Source organism: Myotis yumanensis, unplaced genomic scaffold, assembly GCF_028538775.1.
Source record: "Myotis yumanensis isolate MYYU_CA2020_CCGP unplaced genomic scaffold, mMyoYum1.0.hap1 SCAF_7, whole genome shotgun sequence".
In the NCBI taxonomy this organism is placed as follows: Eukaryota; Metazoa; Chordata; class Mammalia; order Chiroptera; family Vespertilionidae; genus Myotis; species Myotis yumanensis.
Window position 1 is genome coordinate 58,091,671 of NW_027223758.1, and position 18,818 is coordinate 58,110,488.

Below are 18,818 nucleotides of genomic sequence, written 5' to 3' on the forward strand. Positions count from 1 at the left end.
TCCTTTTCGGCCAAGAGCATTAAGTAATGTGTCTGCGCGATTGTATGCGTGTTTCTGACATCTCCTTAATGACCCAAAGGAAAGCAAGTAATTTGAATAAAACCTTGTGGTTGGAAAGGGACTGGAACTGCTGTCCCTGGCCTGGCACCATAAACCTTACAATCTGAGGGTAAGAAAAAGGGAGCCAATGATGCGTCGGATTGGAGCGCAGTTTAAAAGGTATGCCAGCGGACAGGAGTCCGCGCCCCTTTCCCTTCCCCGGTGTTCCGCGGGACACACCTAAAAAATTACTTGTTTTACCTGAAGTTCAGATTTAACTAGACCCGCTGCGCTTTCATTCGTTGACTGTGGCAGCCCGGGTGGGCGGTTTCCGACGCCCGGGAGCCCCTAACCCTGAGGAGCTGCGCCCCGCCCCGCCCGGGTCAAATTCCAGGCCCCACCCGGCGCCCGCGGAATGCGGAAGGACGCGGGAACCCGCGGCGGCGCGGGGGGGCGAGACGGGCGGCGGGGCTGCAGCCGCCCCGGCCCGCACACACCAGCCGCGCGGAGGAAGCCAGCGAAAACCCCGACCGTGCTCATCCGCCAGCCCCGCTCCCGGTGGCCGCGGCGGGCTTCGCTCAGCCTGACTGCGAACCGCGCAGCACACGCACCCCCTTCCCGAGTTGGTTCCCGCCGCGCCTTCCGGTGCGCCTTCCGGTCCGCCTCCCGAGGCAGGAAGTGCCGGGCGCCGCCTCTGTCGCGCCACAGCCCCGCGATCGTCCTAGTCGCCTGTCGCCTCGTGCAGGACATCCCGCGTTCTGGTGTCTGGCGGCGGTGAGTGGTGCTTGCCCCCGCGCGCGACACCCCTTGGGCCCCTTGGCCACCTCTCCCTCCCGCCACACGCCGGGATCAGACTCCGACCGAGAGGGGAGGGGAGAGGAGGGGAGACGGGTGAGGAGGACCGGGGCGGTGGGAGCTGTCAGGGTGGGCGCGGAGGCCCTGGCCACCGCCCGGCCCGGCCGGAACGGAAGCTCCCAGCGGGGGAAGCGGCCTGGGGAACGGCCCGGCTGGAAGAGGCGGCCGGGCTCCCGGCCTGCGTCACCCAGGATGACATCACACACCTGGTGCCCGCGACCGCCCTGCCGGCGGGCTGCCCGCCCCCGCCGCTGACCCCGCCCCCGCCGCCGCCCCTGCCCCCGCGGGCCCAGTCAGTGGATTCGGGTGCGGAGACCCTGTTCTGTACCGCACACAGGGCTTGATGCTCTGGGGGTACAGGACTCTCCTGATGCGTGGTTCTTGCCTTGGGTGAAACGTCCAAGGAGAATCTCAGAGAAGCGGCACCGGGTGCGTGGTTAGTATAGGTCAAATGTCATGATGTGCATAGGCGGCGTCTCACTGCATCTTGCATCTTGTGAAGATTTAGTGCATTCGTGTTGATTGGAGAAAAGGATAAATAAAAATCAGGAAGGATTTCAATTGAATTGTGACCTCGTTGAAAGCCTTGGAGTCAGCCCTAGAAGGGAGGATTTAGTATTTCCTGGCTGGATCTGTGGTAGGAGGGAACGAGACCAAAAGCACCAAAGCGGGGAATTTGTGTCGAGCGGAAAGGAGATGGTGGGAAGACTAGCCTGAATGGAACAGAACTATAACGAATAACAGTTGGAAATAAGGGTGGGTGGATGGATAGGTTAATGTGGCCTTTTTATGGATGCCTTGAAAACTTGAGTAAAAATAAAAGATTATGTAAGAGGCATTAGGGAGTGAGTCATTTTGGATTCTTCACCAAGGAAGTAATAGGAAGAAAGGGTGTTTAAAGATTAGTTTGGCCGCCTTTGTTTAAGATGAAATTGCATTGGTCCTTTGGTAAGAAAAACATTTTAAAATATATTTTATTGATTTTTTTACAAAGAGGAAGGGAGAGGGATAGAGAGTTAGAAACATCGATCAGCTGCCTCCTGCACATCTCCCACTGGGGATGTGCCCGCAACCCAGGTACATGCCCTTGACCGGAATCGAACCTGGGACCTTTCAGTCCGCAGGCCGACGCTCTATCCACTGAGCCAAACCGGTTTCGGCTATCTTTCATTTTATAATTGAGGAAACAAACCAGGAGAAGTGAGATAACTTGCCTAAGATCATTTGAGGGATTCACAAGATGCCACCCATTTCCTCTGTAAGCATTAGGTGGACCCTCCTGGACTTCATAACAAGTATGTAAGTTTGTGTTTGTTCAGGTTCTGTTGAATGAAACAACTTCTACAATGGCTGAGTCAACATTCATTTATGTTTCAATAGGACCAATTTAGATAAGACAAACTGGGACTTTGAAGGAAGGACAATCCTCAGATCAGGGCTGTAGGGGTTAGAAAGATAAGAGGACTTGGACCCCTAAATGAGGCTGGTTATCCCTCTCCCAAGATCCAGACACCAGATGTCTAGGAATGGTTTTCATTGCCACCAACTTTGGGATCTTCCTCATTTCACGCTTAGCAGTGTGGCGGCCTTGCTTACTACTCCCATCTGGCTATGTATATTTTCATGGCGGAGAATTTCAGTTGCCTATATGCAGGATATTATGGACTAGTGATACAAGCTCTGGAGCTAGACTTCCTGAGGACAGATCCTGGATCTAAGCTCTACCTTTTTCTAGCTGCATGGCCATAGGCAAATTGATTATTATTTTTGCCCTGTTTTTCTCATCTAAGAAGTGGGGGATAATAGTTTCACCTATATCGTAAGTTGTTGTGAGGATTAAATATGTTAACACGTAAAATGCTTAGACCAGTGCCTAGCATATATTTAGCACTTGATTATTAGCTACTATTAGTACTATTTCTTCCAGGTATAAAATAACGGCAGCTGGTAATTTTGGTAAGGATCTCTGCAGGAAAGGTTCAGTGGAGTTTATGCTAAACCATGGGTAGACCATAGAGAAAAGCCTTGTTTTGGGAGTCAGATCCAGGTCCTACCTTATAATATGCATCTGTAAATGTAACTCTATATGTGATAGGAAGGAAGCATGTTTATGTATTCACATAACTAGTATTTATTGAGCACCTGCCGTGTGTAAGTCACTCTACTAGACCTACAATCCAAGGTAGGAAGGCTAAATGTCATAAAAATGTATATGTAAATGGCATGGCAATGGAATACTACTGGGCAGTAAAAACAAGAATGAGCCACTGGTAGTCGAATCTCAAAAACATTACATTGAGTAAAAGAAGTCAGGCATGTAGAATGTACACTGTATAATTCCATTTATAAGAAGTCGAAGACAAAATGAATCTATGGTGATAGAAATTTGAGCAATGATTGCCCATGAGAGAGGATGGTTGACTTCGAGGGAACTTTCTGGAGTGATATTAATATTTGTTACTTGATTAGGGTAGTGGTTACATGAGTATACACATTTACCAAAACTTATTTTAAAATCTGTGCATTTCATATATAAATTTTATTGTAATAAAACAAAATTATATAGGAATTCAAAGGATGGTAAGTTTACTGCCAGCTGGGATAATCATAAAATCCATAATGAAGAAATGAGAGCATTATTGTGGCCAGGTGACTCAATTCATTGGAACATTGTTCCGTATACCAAAAGGTGGCAGGTTTGATTCCCTGTCAGGGCACATACCTATGCAGGTTCCATCCGCAGTTGGGGCATGTACAGGAGGCAACACATAAATGTTTCTCCCTCTCTCTCTAAAATAAATTTAAAACACAAGCAAAAAAAGTGTCCTTGGGTGAGGATAAAAATAAATGACAGCATGTGCTAAATATTAAAATTTAACCATGTATTACAAGGAAAAGTTTAACTGGTGCTAAGAAAAAAGATGTAAAAAATGAGTAAAGCTCTTGGGGAAAAAAGATCATTTATTGAATTGATTACATTTTTGCCTAAATATGTAGCCATGTCATCCTATATAATAAAAGCCTAATATGCTAAGTGCGGGGTCTCCTGGTCAACCAAAGTGTAATATGCTAATGATATGCTAAGGCACTGAAGTGCACTGACCACCAGGGGGCAGATGCTCCAACCGGTAGGTTAGCTTGCTGCTGGGGTCCAGCAGATCAGGACTGAGCCAGACAGGCTGGACATGCCCTGGAGCCTTTCCGCGGTCCCTCCCCAACTGACCAACCTCCTGTGTCCCTCAGCCTGACCTGCACCTTCTCGCAATCCAGGACCCCTTGGGGGATGCCAGAGAACCGGTTTCGGCCCGATCCACAGGACAGGCCGAGGGACCCCACTGGTGCACAAATTCGTGCACCAGGCCTCTAGTTAAATATATGAGGTAAATTTTGTGGGGTATTTTAACTTAAGTACTAAATTTTTTTTAGGATTGCTGTTTTCAAACTGTTGCTCATATATCCAGTTAGCACAAACATTAGTCTGAACTATGATAATGACTTTGGGAATCTGTAAGAAATTTATAAAAACAGACCTTGGTGAAGATGACAGTTGAATCAGAAATGATCTTAGGTTTCAGCCCAAGAACTGCTGCTCTCTGCTTTTTCGTGTTCATCCATTCTCAGTCTCACCCTGTGCCTTTGTTCAGAAGTTGGCTTTGCCGAAGGAGACCTCTTAAGCATCCTGCTGCAACCTGGCCAAAACGTGAACTTTTTATCATCCCTTTGCTCACAAAACCAGTTCCTCTTTCCTCTTTAATAACCTCATTTTTGAGTTGTAACTTTGTGCTACCAGTTTTTCAACCAGTACTTTAAAAGCAAAGTCATTCAAGGACTGCCCTAAAGGAAATTCCAATTAGGAGGCATGCACTAGCAAGCAAATCAGCAAGAAGAGCAGGATAGTGGTGATAGGAATGTTGAAGAAAGGGTGACTCTGTTGCAGTTAAAAGAGGAATCAACAGAAGCTGGAGAGAAATTGAATAGAAGAAATTGACGTTTTCTAACCAGAAATAGAAAATTCCCTAACTAGTGCAAACTTGATTGTGGCCCCTTTGAACTTTTGAAAATTCTGTGGTTATAATTCTGACATAAAGGTATGACCTGTTTTAATATTAAAGAGACTAAGGAAACACAATGGCTTTCTTAGTTTTCTATTGCTATATAACAAATTACTCCAAAACTTAGCACCTTAAAAAAAACAATAAACAGTTTCTGAGGGTCAGGAATTCCAGGGCAGCTTAACTGGGTGGGGTGGTCCTTGCTCAGGGCCTCATGAAGTTGCAGCCCAGATGCCAGCTGGGTTTGCAATCTTGAAGAAAGATCAACCTCCAAGATGGCTGATTCACATGACTGGCAAGGTGATCCTGACTATTGACAGGAGGCCTCAGTTCCCTGCCACATGGACCTTTCCTTAGGGTGGCATACTACCCTAATAACCTGGTGCTGGTTTCTCCCAGATTGTGATCCAAAAGAGAGCAAGGCAAAAGCTGCAATGTCTGTTATGACAAAGTCACACTATTATTTTTGCAATATCCCATTGGTTATGAAGGGTAGCAGGATATGTCATTTCAAAATATGCCACTTGGGCATAAATACTATTTGGAGCTGAAGGCAATTTAGAAGAACCAAGCAGGACATAAATTTACAAAGGTTTCCTTCCCTCTCTACCAGGAAGGACAAAGATTACTCTCTGTAGCTAACTTTAGACTCTTACCAGTGAAGAAGGCCCTGATTTAAGTCTACATGACAATCCTTACTCTTGTTTGCTTTGCTTTTCCTGGTAACCTTCCATAACTAGCGTCTACCCCTCACATATCTTTCTTCTTTTGTCTTCAGCTGAAGATGATATTTAAGCCTGAATTCTAAGCCACCTCTGATAATAGTTTTTTCCCTGGATATCTCCCATGTATACATGAGGTACACATGTTAATAAACTTACTTGTTTTTCTCTGGTTAGTCTATTATTACAGTGGTGTCAGGAAGAACTCAGAAGGGTAGAAGGAAGATAATTTCACCTCCCTTACCGTTTCACAGGCCAACAATCTTTTTTATTGTTGGAGGGGACTACACGAGGACATGAGGAAATGTTGAGGGCCATTTTGGATCCTGGCTACCACTGTAGTCAGGGAACAAGTTCAACGCAGGGTACAGGCAGTAACATAAACAAATAAATACTGTGGCCTTTATCGGGTGCGTGGTTGGTATAGGCTCAAATGTCATGTGTGCATAGGCGGTGTCTCACTGCATCTTGCATCTTGTGAAGATTTAGTGCATTCGTGTTGATTGGAGAAAAGGATAAATAAAAATCAGGAAGGATTTCAATTGAATTGTGACCTCGTTGAAAGCCTTGGAGTCAGCCCCAGAAGGGAGGATTTAGTATTTCCTGGCTGGATCTGTGGTAGGAGGGAACAAGACCAAAAGCACCAAAGCGGGGAATTTGTGTCGAGCGGAAAGGAGATGGTGGGAAGACTAGCCTGAATGGAACAGAACTATAACGAATAACAGTTGGAAATAAGGGTGGGTGGATGGGTAGGTTAAAATGAATCTATGGTGATAGAAATTTGTCAGGAAAATAAGGGAATAGTAGGAATTGCTCACGGAACATTCATTATCTACAGGAATTTGGGAATGCTGGTCAAGTGATTACTATCATATAGTTTTCCAAGATGTCTGAAATTTGTTTTTATTAAAGTAAAATATTCAGGTTTTTAAAACAAATTCAATAATTTAAAAAGGCATTTAAAAGGTTATACCTGGGGGTACTAAATGAATTTCCTACAGACTGCATATATTTTGGTGCCTGCCAGTTTGTGACTTCTGATCTACCTAACTTTTATTTTATAGTTAAAAAAAAGAGAACCAGGAACGATAAAATAACTGAAGGCCATACAAATTGAAAATGACAGAACGAATTAGAATTCAGTTCTCCAGCATCACTATTAAACCATAATGACCAAATTTTTAAAACTAAAGGGAACTAAATACACAGTCAGCCAATACCTTCTACGTAATGTAGTGATTCTCAGCCTTCAAAGTACATTGGAATTACCTGGTACATTTTTTAAAAATACCCCTTGAATCACAGAAGGACGCCTCAAGAAGTCGAATTAAAGAGTCACATTTATTGCGATCCGGGACTATAAGGGGGCATCTTGCTCTCCCAAATCTCAATAGTAATAAGATGGCCGCAAAACCAGACTTATATAGGCAAAGATCACAAAGGTATTGATTACATCCCAAGGTTTGGAATGAGGAACCTGGTTTGCAAAAAAGCAGTTTACAGAAGCAGAAGCAGCATGTTATCTAAATTATAGTTTTGGGTCTCTGGATCACTGAATTGACAGAAACACATTATCTAGAGCCCTCGGGTCTGGAATGAGGAACCTGGTCAGGCTTAAGCATGTTATCTAAATTACAGTTTTTGGGTCTCCAGAACACTGAGTCCACAGGGACACGTTAACTGGAGCCCTCTGACCTTGGGATAATCGTGCTGTCCTTCCCAGGTAAAGGAAAATGTGCTTTCTAAGACCAGTATGGTCACTACAAATGGGATAGTCACAGTACAATCAATAGGGTATTTAATCGAATGGGATGATTTGTATAATTCAGAAAATCAAAATAACTTTTCTATTGTTAAACAAAGCAAATAAGTACGGAAGCCAGACAGCAGGGTTAAAGTTAAACTATAGTTTCTACCTGAGATGATTGCTACCATACTTCAGATTCCTGGGCCCTGCCCATAGATATTCAGTTTAAGTTTAACTAGAGTAGGACCTAGGCACCAGTTTTTCTAAACTTCCAGGGTGATTTTAATGTACAGTCAAGATTGAAAGCAGAAGATTAACTACTGTGAGAGCCATATTTACTTGCCATATGGTGACAGCAATTAGCTAATTTAAGATACTTGAAGAAGCCTTTAAAAAATGTCAAGGAATTCATAATTGCTGACAGAATATACCCCATCACCATATTCACAGGCTTCCAATAAAGCTATATAGGCTGATTGATGTTCACAAGCAGCTTCTGCTTATTAATGATTATGGTGCCCATGTTTTGATTTGCACATTAGTATTGCAGGTGATTTTGCAAATATTTGGTTATTTGAATATTAGAGGCCCAATGCACAAAATTCTTGCAATAGTAGGCCTTCCTTCCCCTGGCTGCCAGCACCGGCTTCCCTCAGGCACCCAGGACCCAGGATTCCCTCGAAGCCTCAGCTTTGTTCAGAAGGTCATCAGGTCTAATTAGCATATTACGCTTTTATTATTATAGATGTTGACGCCACAGCCACCTATAATATCAGTTTTTTTATATTCCTGCTCTTGTAACCTCTGTGAACACTACTTACTACCTTAAGTTCACTTCATATTGGAAATTTACCAAAAATAATTAAAAATTTGAAGAGGAAGTAAGAAGTCTTTCCTGCTATTGAGGGTTATTCATTACATTATGTGCTATGTTATATATGAATATTATTTTCTGTAACTATAGTTTAAGGGTAAGGTTTGGTTGTTTTTTCTTTACATTTATAGGTTAAACATTAATTTGACTGTCCTAGGTAAAGGTTTTAAGCCTTTACCTGTCATGTCAAGCCACGACTATGACTGATAGGAAATACTGCCACTTGGTCAAACCCAAACTAGGGCTGCTACACTGCACAATTCCGGAGTGTCATTTATATTTTATTCTCTTACCATTCCACGATGCAGTTGTATTCTGTACATTGGTTTTCCCATATAGTTTTCATTTATTTGAAAACTCAGTTTGTCTAGGATCTGAGTTTGGAGGAAAGTAGCTGCTCAGAAATCAGTGTTGGATTATACTGGTAGTATTGAAAGATTTTTTTTTAATGTGATAAACTCAAAATATTAGAAGAACATTTAATACAGAGAAAATATATAGGTAGAAATAACCTTGAGTAAAGGAGGTTTGACTCCCAGCTTGCCAGTAGGTGACCTCTGGCAAGCTATTTAATATCTTTGATCTTCAGTTTTTTCATTTGTAAAGCAGGCATGCTAAATTTAATGCATATAATTTGCTTAGCACATGAGTTGCTCAATAAATGGTAGTAGCCATTAGTTGAGTAGGCCTTTAATTCTCTCTCTGGTCTTAAAGCATTTTGGACTAGAAAAATAGCAAAAGCAAAAGTACAGTACACAAGAAACTGCATGGTGCCTTGGGCCCAAACAAGCAGTGTGATTGCTGAAGGAAAAGTACAAAGCAGAGGTCTAGAGATGAGGCTGGAAAGGTCATTCTAGAGGAGACAAAGAAGGATCTGGTACGCCATGCTTAAGAATGTATACTTTGTCCTATGAGGCAGTAGGAAGCCAAAGAAGATTTTTAAAGGGGGAATGGTAATGTCATAATTATGTTCTAGACACCTCTGGCTGGAATATAAAGGGTAGTTTAGAGGGAACTAAGAAGCAAGAATATTGGTTAGTTGGCTATAGAAATGCACAAAGAGATGATGGGGCCCAGCTGAGGAATGAGGAAGATGAACAAATGTGAGAAATATTTAAGAGGCAAGGCTTGATTCATCAGGGATAAAGATGAGTCACGGTGACTCCTCGATTTCTGGTTTGGTCAGTGGGTAAGTGATGGTGCCATTAACTAAGAGAAAACAAAAGGATGAGAAAGTTTAGGAAGGAGAGGATAATTCAGTCTTCAGCACATTGGTTATGAGTGACTGGGATATTCAAATGGATACCTTTCACAAGCAATTGGGTATTTGAGTATGTAACTCAAGGACAGGTCAGGCCTGGAGATAAGAGACTTGGGAGACATAGGTGTTGTCAGAACAGTGAGAGTCAATGAGATCATCCAAGCAAAGCAAAGTCATGACTGCTAGAATACATGAATATTTAATATAGGTGAGCGGAGGAGATAAAGGCTTAACAAGAAAATGGACCAGCCATACAACTGTGAGAGATGATGTGGGTCACACCAAGTCAAATACAGCATTTTACATAAATCAGTCTTTCCAATATAATGTTTAGGAGCCTTCCTCACTAGAGTGTAAGGTCTTTAAGGTTGGGAACTTTGCAGTCTCTTTCCATTGGGACAGTTCATTTCTACTGTGACTGTTCACTAAGACCAAGAATTTGGGGGGCTCTGAAGAAAATGGTATAAAACATAGCAGAGTGGTCCAAGGAGATTTAGACTGGATTTGGTAATTTGAAAGTAGTTGCAGTAGAGAAAAGAAAGCCAGATTGTGGTGGGTGGAAAGTTAGTGGGAAGTGAGAAAGTGGAGGAAGCCTACTTCTCTCAGTAGATAATGAGACCAAGTTTCTTTGGGGGCCAGAATTCTCTTCGGATTGATTGTTTTGCTACAACTTTGTCTCACATTTTTCATTTTATTGTCTATATGTATAGTTTTTATAGGTACTATCTATATACATGTATAAATATACTGTTTTTAAATGACGTACAGAGGAAAAAAATAAACTTTTTTTTTTTAAAGAAATGATGGTGTTACTACATTGAGCCTGTATCTGCTCTGTTCAAAGCTGCACCATTGAGCCAAGCTTCAGAACACCCAAGTGGAATATTTTATAGATGGAAAAAAGAGAAGGAAATAAGTAGGTTAAAAGTTCAAGACTAGAAGTCCTAGAGACCCAGGTCCAAAATTCCCTTGCTCAGCCACTGCCCCAGCTAGTCATCTGCTTTCACTATGTGGCTGCAGAGTTAAAGAACAGTCCTCAAGACCACCCTTATTTCTGACACCAATGGCAAGTGGTGGGTTTCCAGGATAACCCTCAGGTTCAATAATTTGCTAGGATTCACAGAACTCACTGAAAGCTGTTATACCCATGGTTTGGTACAATAAAAGGATTCAGATTAAAATTATCCAAGGGAAGAGACACATGGAGCAGAGTCCAGGAGTCTTCTAAATGCAGATCTTCCAATTGTCCTCTCTCATGAACAGTATTGACTTCTGACAGCAAGGTGAGACAGTCTGCATGGAGTATTGCCAACCAGGGAAGCTCACTTGATCCTTGATATCCATAGATTTTATTGGAGCTCTGTCACATAGATATGGTTGACTGCTGCATAGCTTACCTCAGTCTCCAACCCCTCTAGAGGTCAACTGATAACACATGACCCCAAACCCCCATGGTAAATCACATTGTTAGAAATCTAATGTGACCCAAGATTCCAGATATCAGGTGTGGCATTTCAAGGGCTTAGAGATTACTTCCCAGGAGCCAGGGACAAAGGCCAAACCTTTCTTTTGGCAAAATTAAATTCTTTACTGCACGAGGGTCCCCCCCCCCCTTTTTTTTTTAACCTAGGTAGTATCTATCTCATAGGGAAGTTGTAAAGATTGAATAAACATTGGATCAAAAAATTTACTCTGGTATCCTTGGGTTTTCTGAGGTTATATGTAGTAATAATAGTGGAGCTAAGATTCAGACTCAGGACTTTGTAATTAAAATTACAAATAAAAAATGGAATGAAAAGTGTTCATTCTTTTTGGCATTTAAATTATTGGTGGCTTTCAATAGAGTATTGGAGGCTACTACCAACACCATTTTACAGAGAATTGAGTTATTGGGAAGATGAGAAAATGGGGACAGTTGAGTATTAATCTAAAAGTTTTGTCAAGGGAAATGGGAAATGAAAAGGTAGCAAGAGGGATGCAAGATTAAAGAACAGATTTTGATGATTTTTTTTTTTAAAGATAGCCTTTTTAACATGCACCATACATGACTATACTAGTTTCTTTGTGTATGTTATCTCATTTAATTCTTACGTACACTGGAGTAGATACTGTGTTTTGCTGTAAAACAGAATATTGAATGGGCTTCCCTTCTTTTCAAACCTTGTTTTGAAAATATTGAGGCTCAGAGAAGTTATGCAACATTGGTAATAAAATGGAGGATTGTTGTGAGGATTAAATGAGACAATCCTTGTAAAAATAAGATATCAACTTTAGAGCCTTTCTCTTTAGGGGAGCCCCATGTCTTCATAACAGTGCTTGGCACATAGTAAGCACTCAGTAAATGCTAGGTTGTTACATATTTTAAAATTAATTCCCACTTAATAAATATGGGTTTAATGAAATTTTAGGAGAAGCTACATCAGTAATATCTATTGTTTCTTAATTTCTTCAGAACTGCTTTTTTCCCCTAGCCATTTAATTGTCAGATTGGAAACAGAGCTTAAATATTTATTTATTACTGCTCAAATAAAGTAATAATTCTACATTAAGATATTTTTACTCATTAACTTTAGGTATTATAAATTCTGTTTTTGCTTTATGTTTTATGCATTCTTTTTTGCTTTTGCTTTTTAACTCTAGAATTAAGCAGCCACAATGTCGAGCAAAAAGGCAAAGACCAAGACCACCAAGAAGCGCCCTCAGCGCGCAACATCCAATGTGTTCGCCATGTTTGACCAGTCGCAGATTCAGGAGTTTAAAGAGGCCTTCAACATGATTGATCAGAACAGAGATGGTTTCATTGACAAGGAAGATTTGCATGATATGCTCGCTTCTCTAGGTAGACTTTTATATTCTTAATATGCCTGCTTTCAAAAAATAATAATTCAGCATTCTATGAATTATTTTCTGTGTGATGTTCAAATATTCCTGTCCTGTCTCCAAAGCCTATTGAGAAATGCCTGGGTGGGAGGTGCCATGTTGGGGTTTGGCCAGTCATAAGAGGGTAAGCCCGTGGGGTTGGGAACCTGGCAGATACTTGGCCAGGTGGGCCTCAGTTCCTCTCGGCTAAATACCATAGGTCTACTAGGTGAACAGGCAGGAGATGGCTAGGTGGCAAAATATTGTAATTTATAACAAAATGTGTAACTAATAATATAGCACAGTTAGGAATAAATGTTGAGGACAGTTTATAGGTAGGAAGTAACAATAATAAATGATGATAGTATCGGGAGGAAGGGCAGTGCTACTGGAAAAGGGAACACAGGAAAGGGGATTTTCACAATTTTATTTATAATTTTTTTTATAACTAAAAAGAAAATGGAAAGATAAAGGATTTAAAGTAGCCCAGCAGGTGTAGCTCGGTGGTTGAGCGTCGACCTGTGAACCAGGAGGTCACAGTTCGATTCCCGGTCAGGGCCACATGCCTGGGTTGCAGGCTTGATCCCCAATAGGGAGTGTGCAGGAGGCAGCTGATCCCATGATTCTCTCTCATCATTGATGTTTCTCTCTCTCTTTCTCCCCCTCTCCCTTCTTCTTTGAAGTCAATAAAAATATATTTTAAAAAAGTAAACATAAACTGCCCTTTATTATTTTTTTATTATGGGTATTATTTTAATATTCCTTCTATGATATTGTTGTTGTTTGTTTTGATCTTAAAAAGAAGGCCCAAAAGGCCCTCTGTGTTGTGCACCCAGTCAGCACTAATTTTATAGATGTGGAGAAAGGAATAACAAGCCTGCTTCTTGATAGACCAAAGTGACTGGCAGGGAACAGGGTGCAGCTCAGGGATGGCCTGCAGTTAGGCTCTGCACTCTGGAGTCTTCTTGTGCTGGACTGTTAGCCAGAGAGCAAAGAAAAAGAGGTGGTTATATTTTTTCTTTTAGTTACCACAATGCGATTTGTTCCTCTGTCTTATTTTTATTTTTTTCTCCTAACATATTATTTTGAAAAATTTAAGCCTACAAATATAATGAACATGTGCCTATCTTTTACCAGTGTTAACATTTTGTGACATTTCCTTTATTTAGAGTAAGAATAGAATCAAGATACTGATCTAATTTGTTGACTTGCAGGTAGGTTGGATCCCAGTGTTTTCCACTAAGAATAACTAAGGGTACTCTCTGGGCAGGTCAGTACTGAAGAAGCCCATTGAAGAAAATTGAGAGACTTAGTTATATTACAAAGATTGAACACTCAAGCCTATATCATGATCAGAGTACATGCTCACATAATTTATGAGTGATGGTAGTATAAGAAGTTGACTTTGGGGCCTTCTATTTTGGGGAGCCCCATCCATTTAAGGCATGTATTTACATTTCAAATCAACAAATTATAATGTATGCCTTGAATGGGTCCATAGGTGTTTAGCCTAAACCAATTCATTATAAATCCCTGTGTCTTTTTTTATACCCCTGTTCTCTTGACACCTTTGGATTATACTTTTTCAAAAAAAAAAAAAAAAAAATGCTGCAAGAGAGTTGGATTAAATCTGAAGGTAAAAAAGTAGATCATTTTCTTTATTTTTACTTATTCAATGAATATAGAGATAATTTCGGGCTAATCTTTGTATTGGTGTGTTGAGTAGGTATGAGTGAAGATTGTAAAGCAGTAAGACAGATACCAAGTTGGCATTTAAATTTCACCCAGATTCCCAGGATTAAAACTTTACATATGAACCATAATTCTGGATTTGACTATCATTAAATGCACTTGGATGTAATATTGAGGTGCCTCCTTAGATATGAATATCTAACTTACAGATGTTCTTTTCATGGAGAATCATACAAACTTAATGTTAGAAGGAACCTTTCAGATACCAAATTTAATCAGTCTATTTTACAGATTTAAAAAGTAAACCCTAGACACCTGCCAGTTTCTCCCAGTTCACACAGCCAGCGGCAGAACTGAAATTCAAACCACTATTCCAGACCTCTCATTCATTGTTACTCCTACCATATGTGGCCATTCCAGAGTAATTACTCCCAACTTTGAGAGAAGGGTCAGGGCACTTCCCTCATTACTGCACTAGAAGAGGGAGAGTGCTCTTAGTTGGAACCAAGATTAAGATTTCCAATATGAACAGTACTAAACAAGAATGAAGTTAGTGGCATGAATCAACAGCATTTGGCAGTATGTATGGCAATCAAACAGTTTGTAACATTGTTCAAAATAATCATAATCTCCCAATTTTAAACCAACCTAATAGTTTTCACTTAAATGACCAACAGATAAAATTTTAAAGCATACCAATTCATGGGCAACTATACCACAATTGGATATATGAACATTTAGGTTTTTTTTAATAACTGGTATTGAAATGCCCTGATGGCCTTTTATGTTATCAACATTCAAGATGAATAACATGGCATTGCCTGGACCATAGTTTTAAGTGTTTGTTTTGTTTAAAATAGTGAAAGAAAAGTTATAGAAAATAGCAATAAATGAGCAACATTCAACTTAAGCCCATTTTTATACATACATTTTTATAATGGTGTATCAGATTTTTTTATGATGTCATAAGTTGTCTTTTAAAATGGCCTTAATGCAATTAATCGAAAAATTAGTTTCATATGAGGATGATATACCTTTTAAAATGTGTTGGGGAGAATAACAGCAATTATTTGTTGAAATTAGATCTTTGTCCTTAAATGTTATAATGTGAACTCTTATAGGGAAGAATCCAACCGATGCATATCTTGATGCCATGATGAATGAGGCTCCAGGGCCCATAAATTTCACCATGTTCCTCACAATGTTTGGTGAGAAGTTAAATGGCACAGATCCAGAAGATGTCATCAGAAATGCTTTTGCTTGCTTTGATGAAGAAGCAACTGGTGGGTGCTCTTTGTTTATGTCCTTATTCCAAACTGTTTGAAACATTTTTTCGGAAATGAAAAATATTAGTTGCCCAGCCGGCGTGGCTTGGTGGTTGAGTGTGGACCTATGAAACTGGAGGTCAAGGTTCGATTCCTGGTCGGAGCACATGCACGGGTTGCGGGTTTGATCCCCAGTGTGAGGTGTGCAGGAGGCAGCCGATCTCTCATCATTGATGTTTCTGTCTCTTCCTCTCCCTTCCTCTTTGAAATCAATAAAAAAATTTTTTTAAAAAAGAAAAAAACATTCGTAAATTACACATTTTTAAAAATGAATAAAAGGAAACTATTATTTACAATGGGACCGTATAACTGAGAATAGCTAGGACACAGATGTATGTAGGTTATAAAACTACACAATTTGTGGTGTTACTCTTTGAATTTGGATCTGAGCTTCCTGAAAGCCAAAGAGAATGTCTGTTAAATAGTAGTTCTGAAACAATAAAAGCAACTTCTTCAAGAGACTATATATCACACCAGAAAGTGTACAGTCATGTGCCACATAACAGTTGCTTCGATCATGACCAATAGCACAGTAGTGGAGTTCGCACAAGATTATAATGGAGCTGAAAAATTCCTGTCACCCTAGTGATGTCATAGCCATTTTAACATCGTAGTGCACACGTTACTCATGTGTTTGTGATGAGGCTGGTATATACAAACCTGCGCTGCCAGTTGTATAAAAGCATAGCACATACAATTATGTACAGTACAGAATACTGATAATGACAGTAAATGACTGTTAATAGTTTATGTATTTACTGTGCTATACTTTCTTTTAAATTTTTATTGATCGATTATATAGAGAGAGAAATATTGATATATTGTTCCACTTATTTATGCATTCATTGGTTAATTGTTGTATGTGCCCTGACTGGGGATTGAACCTTCAACCTTGTATCAGGATGATGCTCTAACCAACTAAGCTATCTGGCCAGGGCTATATTACACTTTTTATTGTTATTTTAGAGTGTACTATTTCTACTTATAAGAAAAAAAGTTTGCTGTAAAGCAGTATGCTGTGTGTTAGACCAGCAGCAGCCTCATACAGCTCATGTTTATTGCATCCCTTCATTGCATCATTTCATCTTGTGCTTGATTTAATCTCATGTTGTTTGTACAGGCTTGTAGCCTGGAGCAATAGGCTATACCTATAGCTAGGTGTATAGTAGGCTATACCATCTAGGTTTGTGAAAGTACACTCTGATGTTCGTATAACAATGAAATAACCTAACGATGCATTTCTCAGAATGTATCCATTAAGCAGCGCATGCCTGGAGTTAACAAACTTTAGTTATTAAAATTTTAGGGTGTTTTCCCCTTCTCATTTTGAAGTATGTAAAGCCTGGCTATTCACTTTTCTTACTTCTCTCATTTTCGTCTTGTCTTCTATATTAACCCTACATTAACTCAGTACCCACATCACCTCCTCAGATGTACCGTGCACCCTATTCCTGCTTCCCCATTTCTGTCAAAGCTGTACCATCATTCATGCATATAATCTGTTAACTAAACTTTTAAATGATCCTATATAATAAAAGCCTAATATGCTAAGTGTCCAGTTGTCTGGTTGACCGTTCAACCAATCAAGGCATAATATGCTATTAATATGCTAAAGCTGCTCAACTGCTCGCTATCATGTGCTCTGACCACCAGGGGGCAGACAGTTGACCAGTTGCTATGACGTTCACTGACCACCAGGGGACAGATGCTCTGACCAGTAGGTTAACTTGCTGCTGGGGTCCGGCTGATTGGGACTGAGCATGACGGGCCTGACACACCCTGGAGCTCTCCTACGGTCCCTCCCCAGCTGGCCAACCTCCCTCGTCCCTCCCCGGCCCCGATCATGCACCAATGGGGTCCCTCGGCCTGGCCTGCCCCCTCTCGAAATCCGGGACCCCTCAGGGGATGTTGGAGAGCCGGTTTCGGCCTGATCCCACATGCCAGGCCGAGGGAACCCCACTGGTGCACGAATTCATGCACCAGGCCTCTAGTTTAATATAATATTGTAAAGAGCTCTAAAAGTAATAGGAAAACATAATGATATAGTTACATAATATCTTAGTTCACTTTTTTTTTTTGTTTGTTTAAATATGTATATTCTGAAATACTTTGTAAGATTGACCTAGTGTAGAAATTAACCATTCAAGTTCCAGGAAGTATTCATGACTCCCTTCCTTGTATGTCTTCCAGGCACCATTCAGGAAGATTACCTGAGAGAGCTGCTGACAACAATGGGAGACCGGTTTACAGATGAGGAAGTGGATGAGCTGTACAGAGAAGCACCTATTGACAAAAAGGGAAATTTCAATTACATTGAGTTCACACGCATCCTTAAACATGGAGCTAAAGATAAAGATGACTGAGAGAACTTTAGCTAACACCTTCCAGTTACTTTGTCTTACTCTGTTTTATTTCCTCGACACTTTCCCCCATCCTCACAGACCTGTTGCATGCAACTTAGTTTCACAGCTTTGCCTCTTTTTTTTTATGTATTTATTCTAGACTTTTCTGCCACTTAGCACTTGTATAATCAGACTGCAGATGGGGATAAGGTTGTAAATTGTGTTGAAAAAGAGTTTGCAAATAAAAATCAACCAATGTGAAAGCCCAGGAAAATATATTTGGTATTTCTAGTTTTGCTGGATTTTTACATTTTTATATAATAAAAATGCTATTTTGAAATAAAGATTATGCTGACTCAAATGGAGTATAATGAAAAGTTAAGTGATAGGTGGGGGTAGTCCTATTTTCATATTTTCAACTTTATGTATTTTAGATTTCATGGTTAAACTGATTTTTTAAGTATAGCCTTGCCGGTGTGGCTCAGTGGTCAAATTAACATCATTATGCAATAAAAACTAGTTAGCCTTTTTTTTTTCTTTCACACTTCTAGGAAGTCATATGTTTAAACTACTAAATTACAAATATAGAATGTATCTGAGAAAACACTCAACATTTCATTGATCTTAAGAGTCTAAGAAGATGAGGCGAAAAACTAAAAATAAGAACCTTTACCGTGTGTAAAGTATTGCACATAGACGATTTTAATTGAATCTTCCCAACAACCTTGGGAGATAGATTTCTACTAGCCTCGTACTCCTGGTGAGGGAACTGAGCTCCGAGCAGCTGAGTGATTGATCAGAGTCACTGTTAGGAAGTGAGAGTTGGAATTCCAACCTGGGATGCCTAAGTCCACAGCATAGAGTGCTGTTTCTATGAAAAGCCCCAAATGCCTGAAAGGTCAAGATATTTCCATTACTTTCTAACATAATTGTGTAATTTATTGAAATTTAAAATCTGTTTTGGAAATTGATTATGTGAATAGAATTTCAGAAAATTCTATCCAGGTAAAAAATAGAAGACAAGATTATAATGAATTCAATCTTTGAAGG

The 18,818-nt window shown here is 40.4% G+C and overlaps 1 protein-coding gene across 1 annotated transcript; it reads left to right on the top strand.

The window, feature by feature from the left end:
* Window positions 1–705: 705 nt before the first annotated feature.
* Window positions 706–18,112, top strand: LOC139013998 (myosin regulatory light chain 12B). Its single transcript, XM_070420572.1, has 4 exons — window positions 706–813; window positions 12,191–12,389; window positions 15,223–15,384; window positions 17,617–18,112. Exons 2-4 carry the CDS (start codon window positions 12,206–12,208, stop codon window positions 17,787–17,789), a joined length of 519 nt encoding a protein of 172 aa, XP_070276673.1. The 5' UTR covers window positions 706–813; window positions 12,191–12,205; the 3' UTR covers window positions 17,790–18,112.
* The last annotated feature ends 706 nt before the right edge of the window (window positions 18,113–18,818 follow it).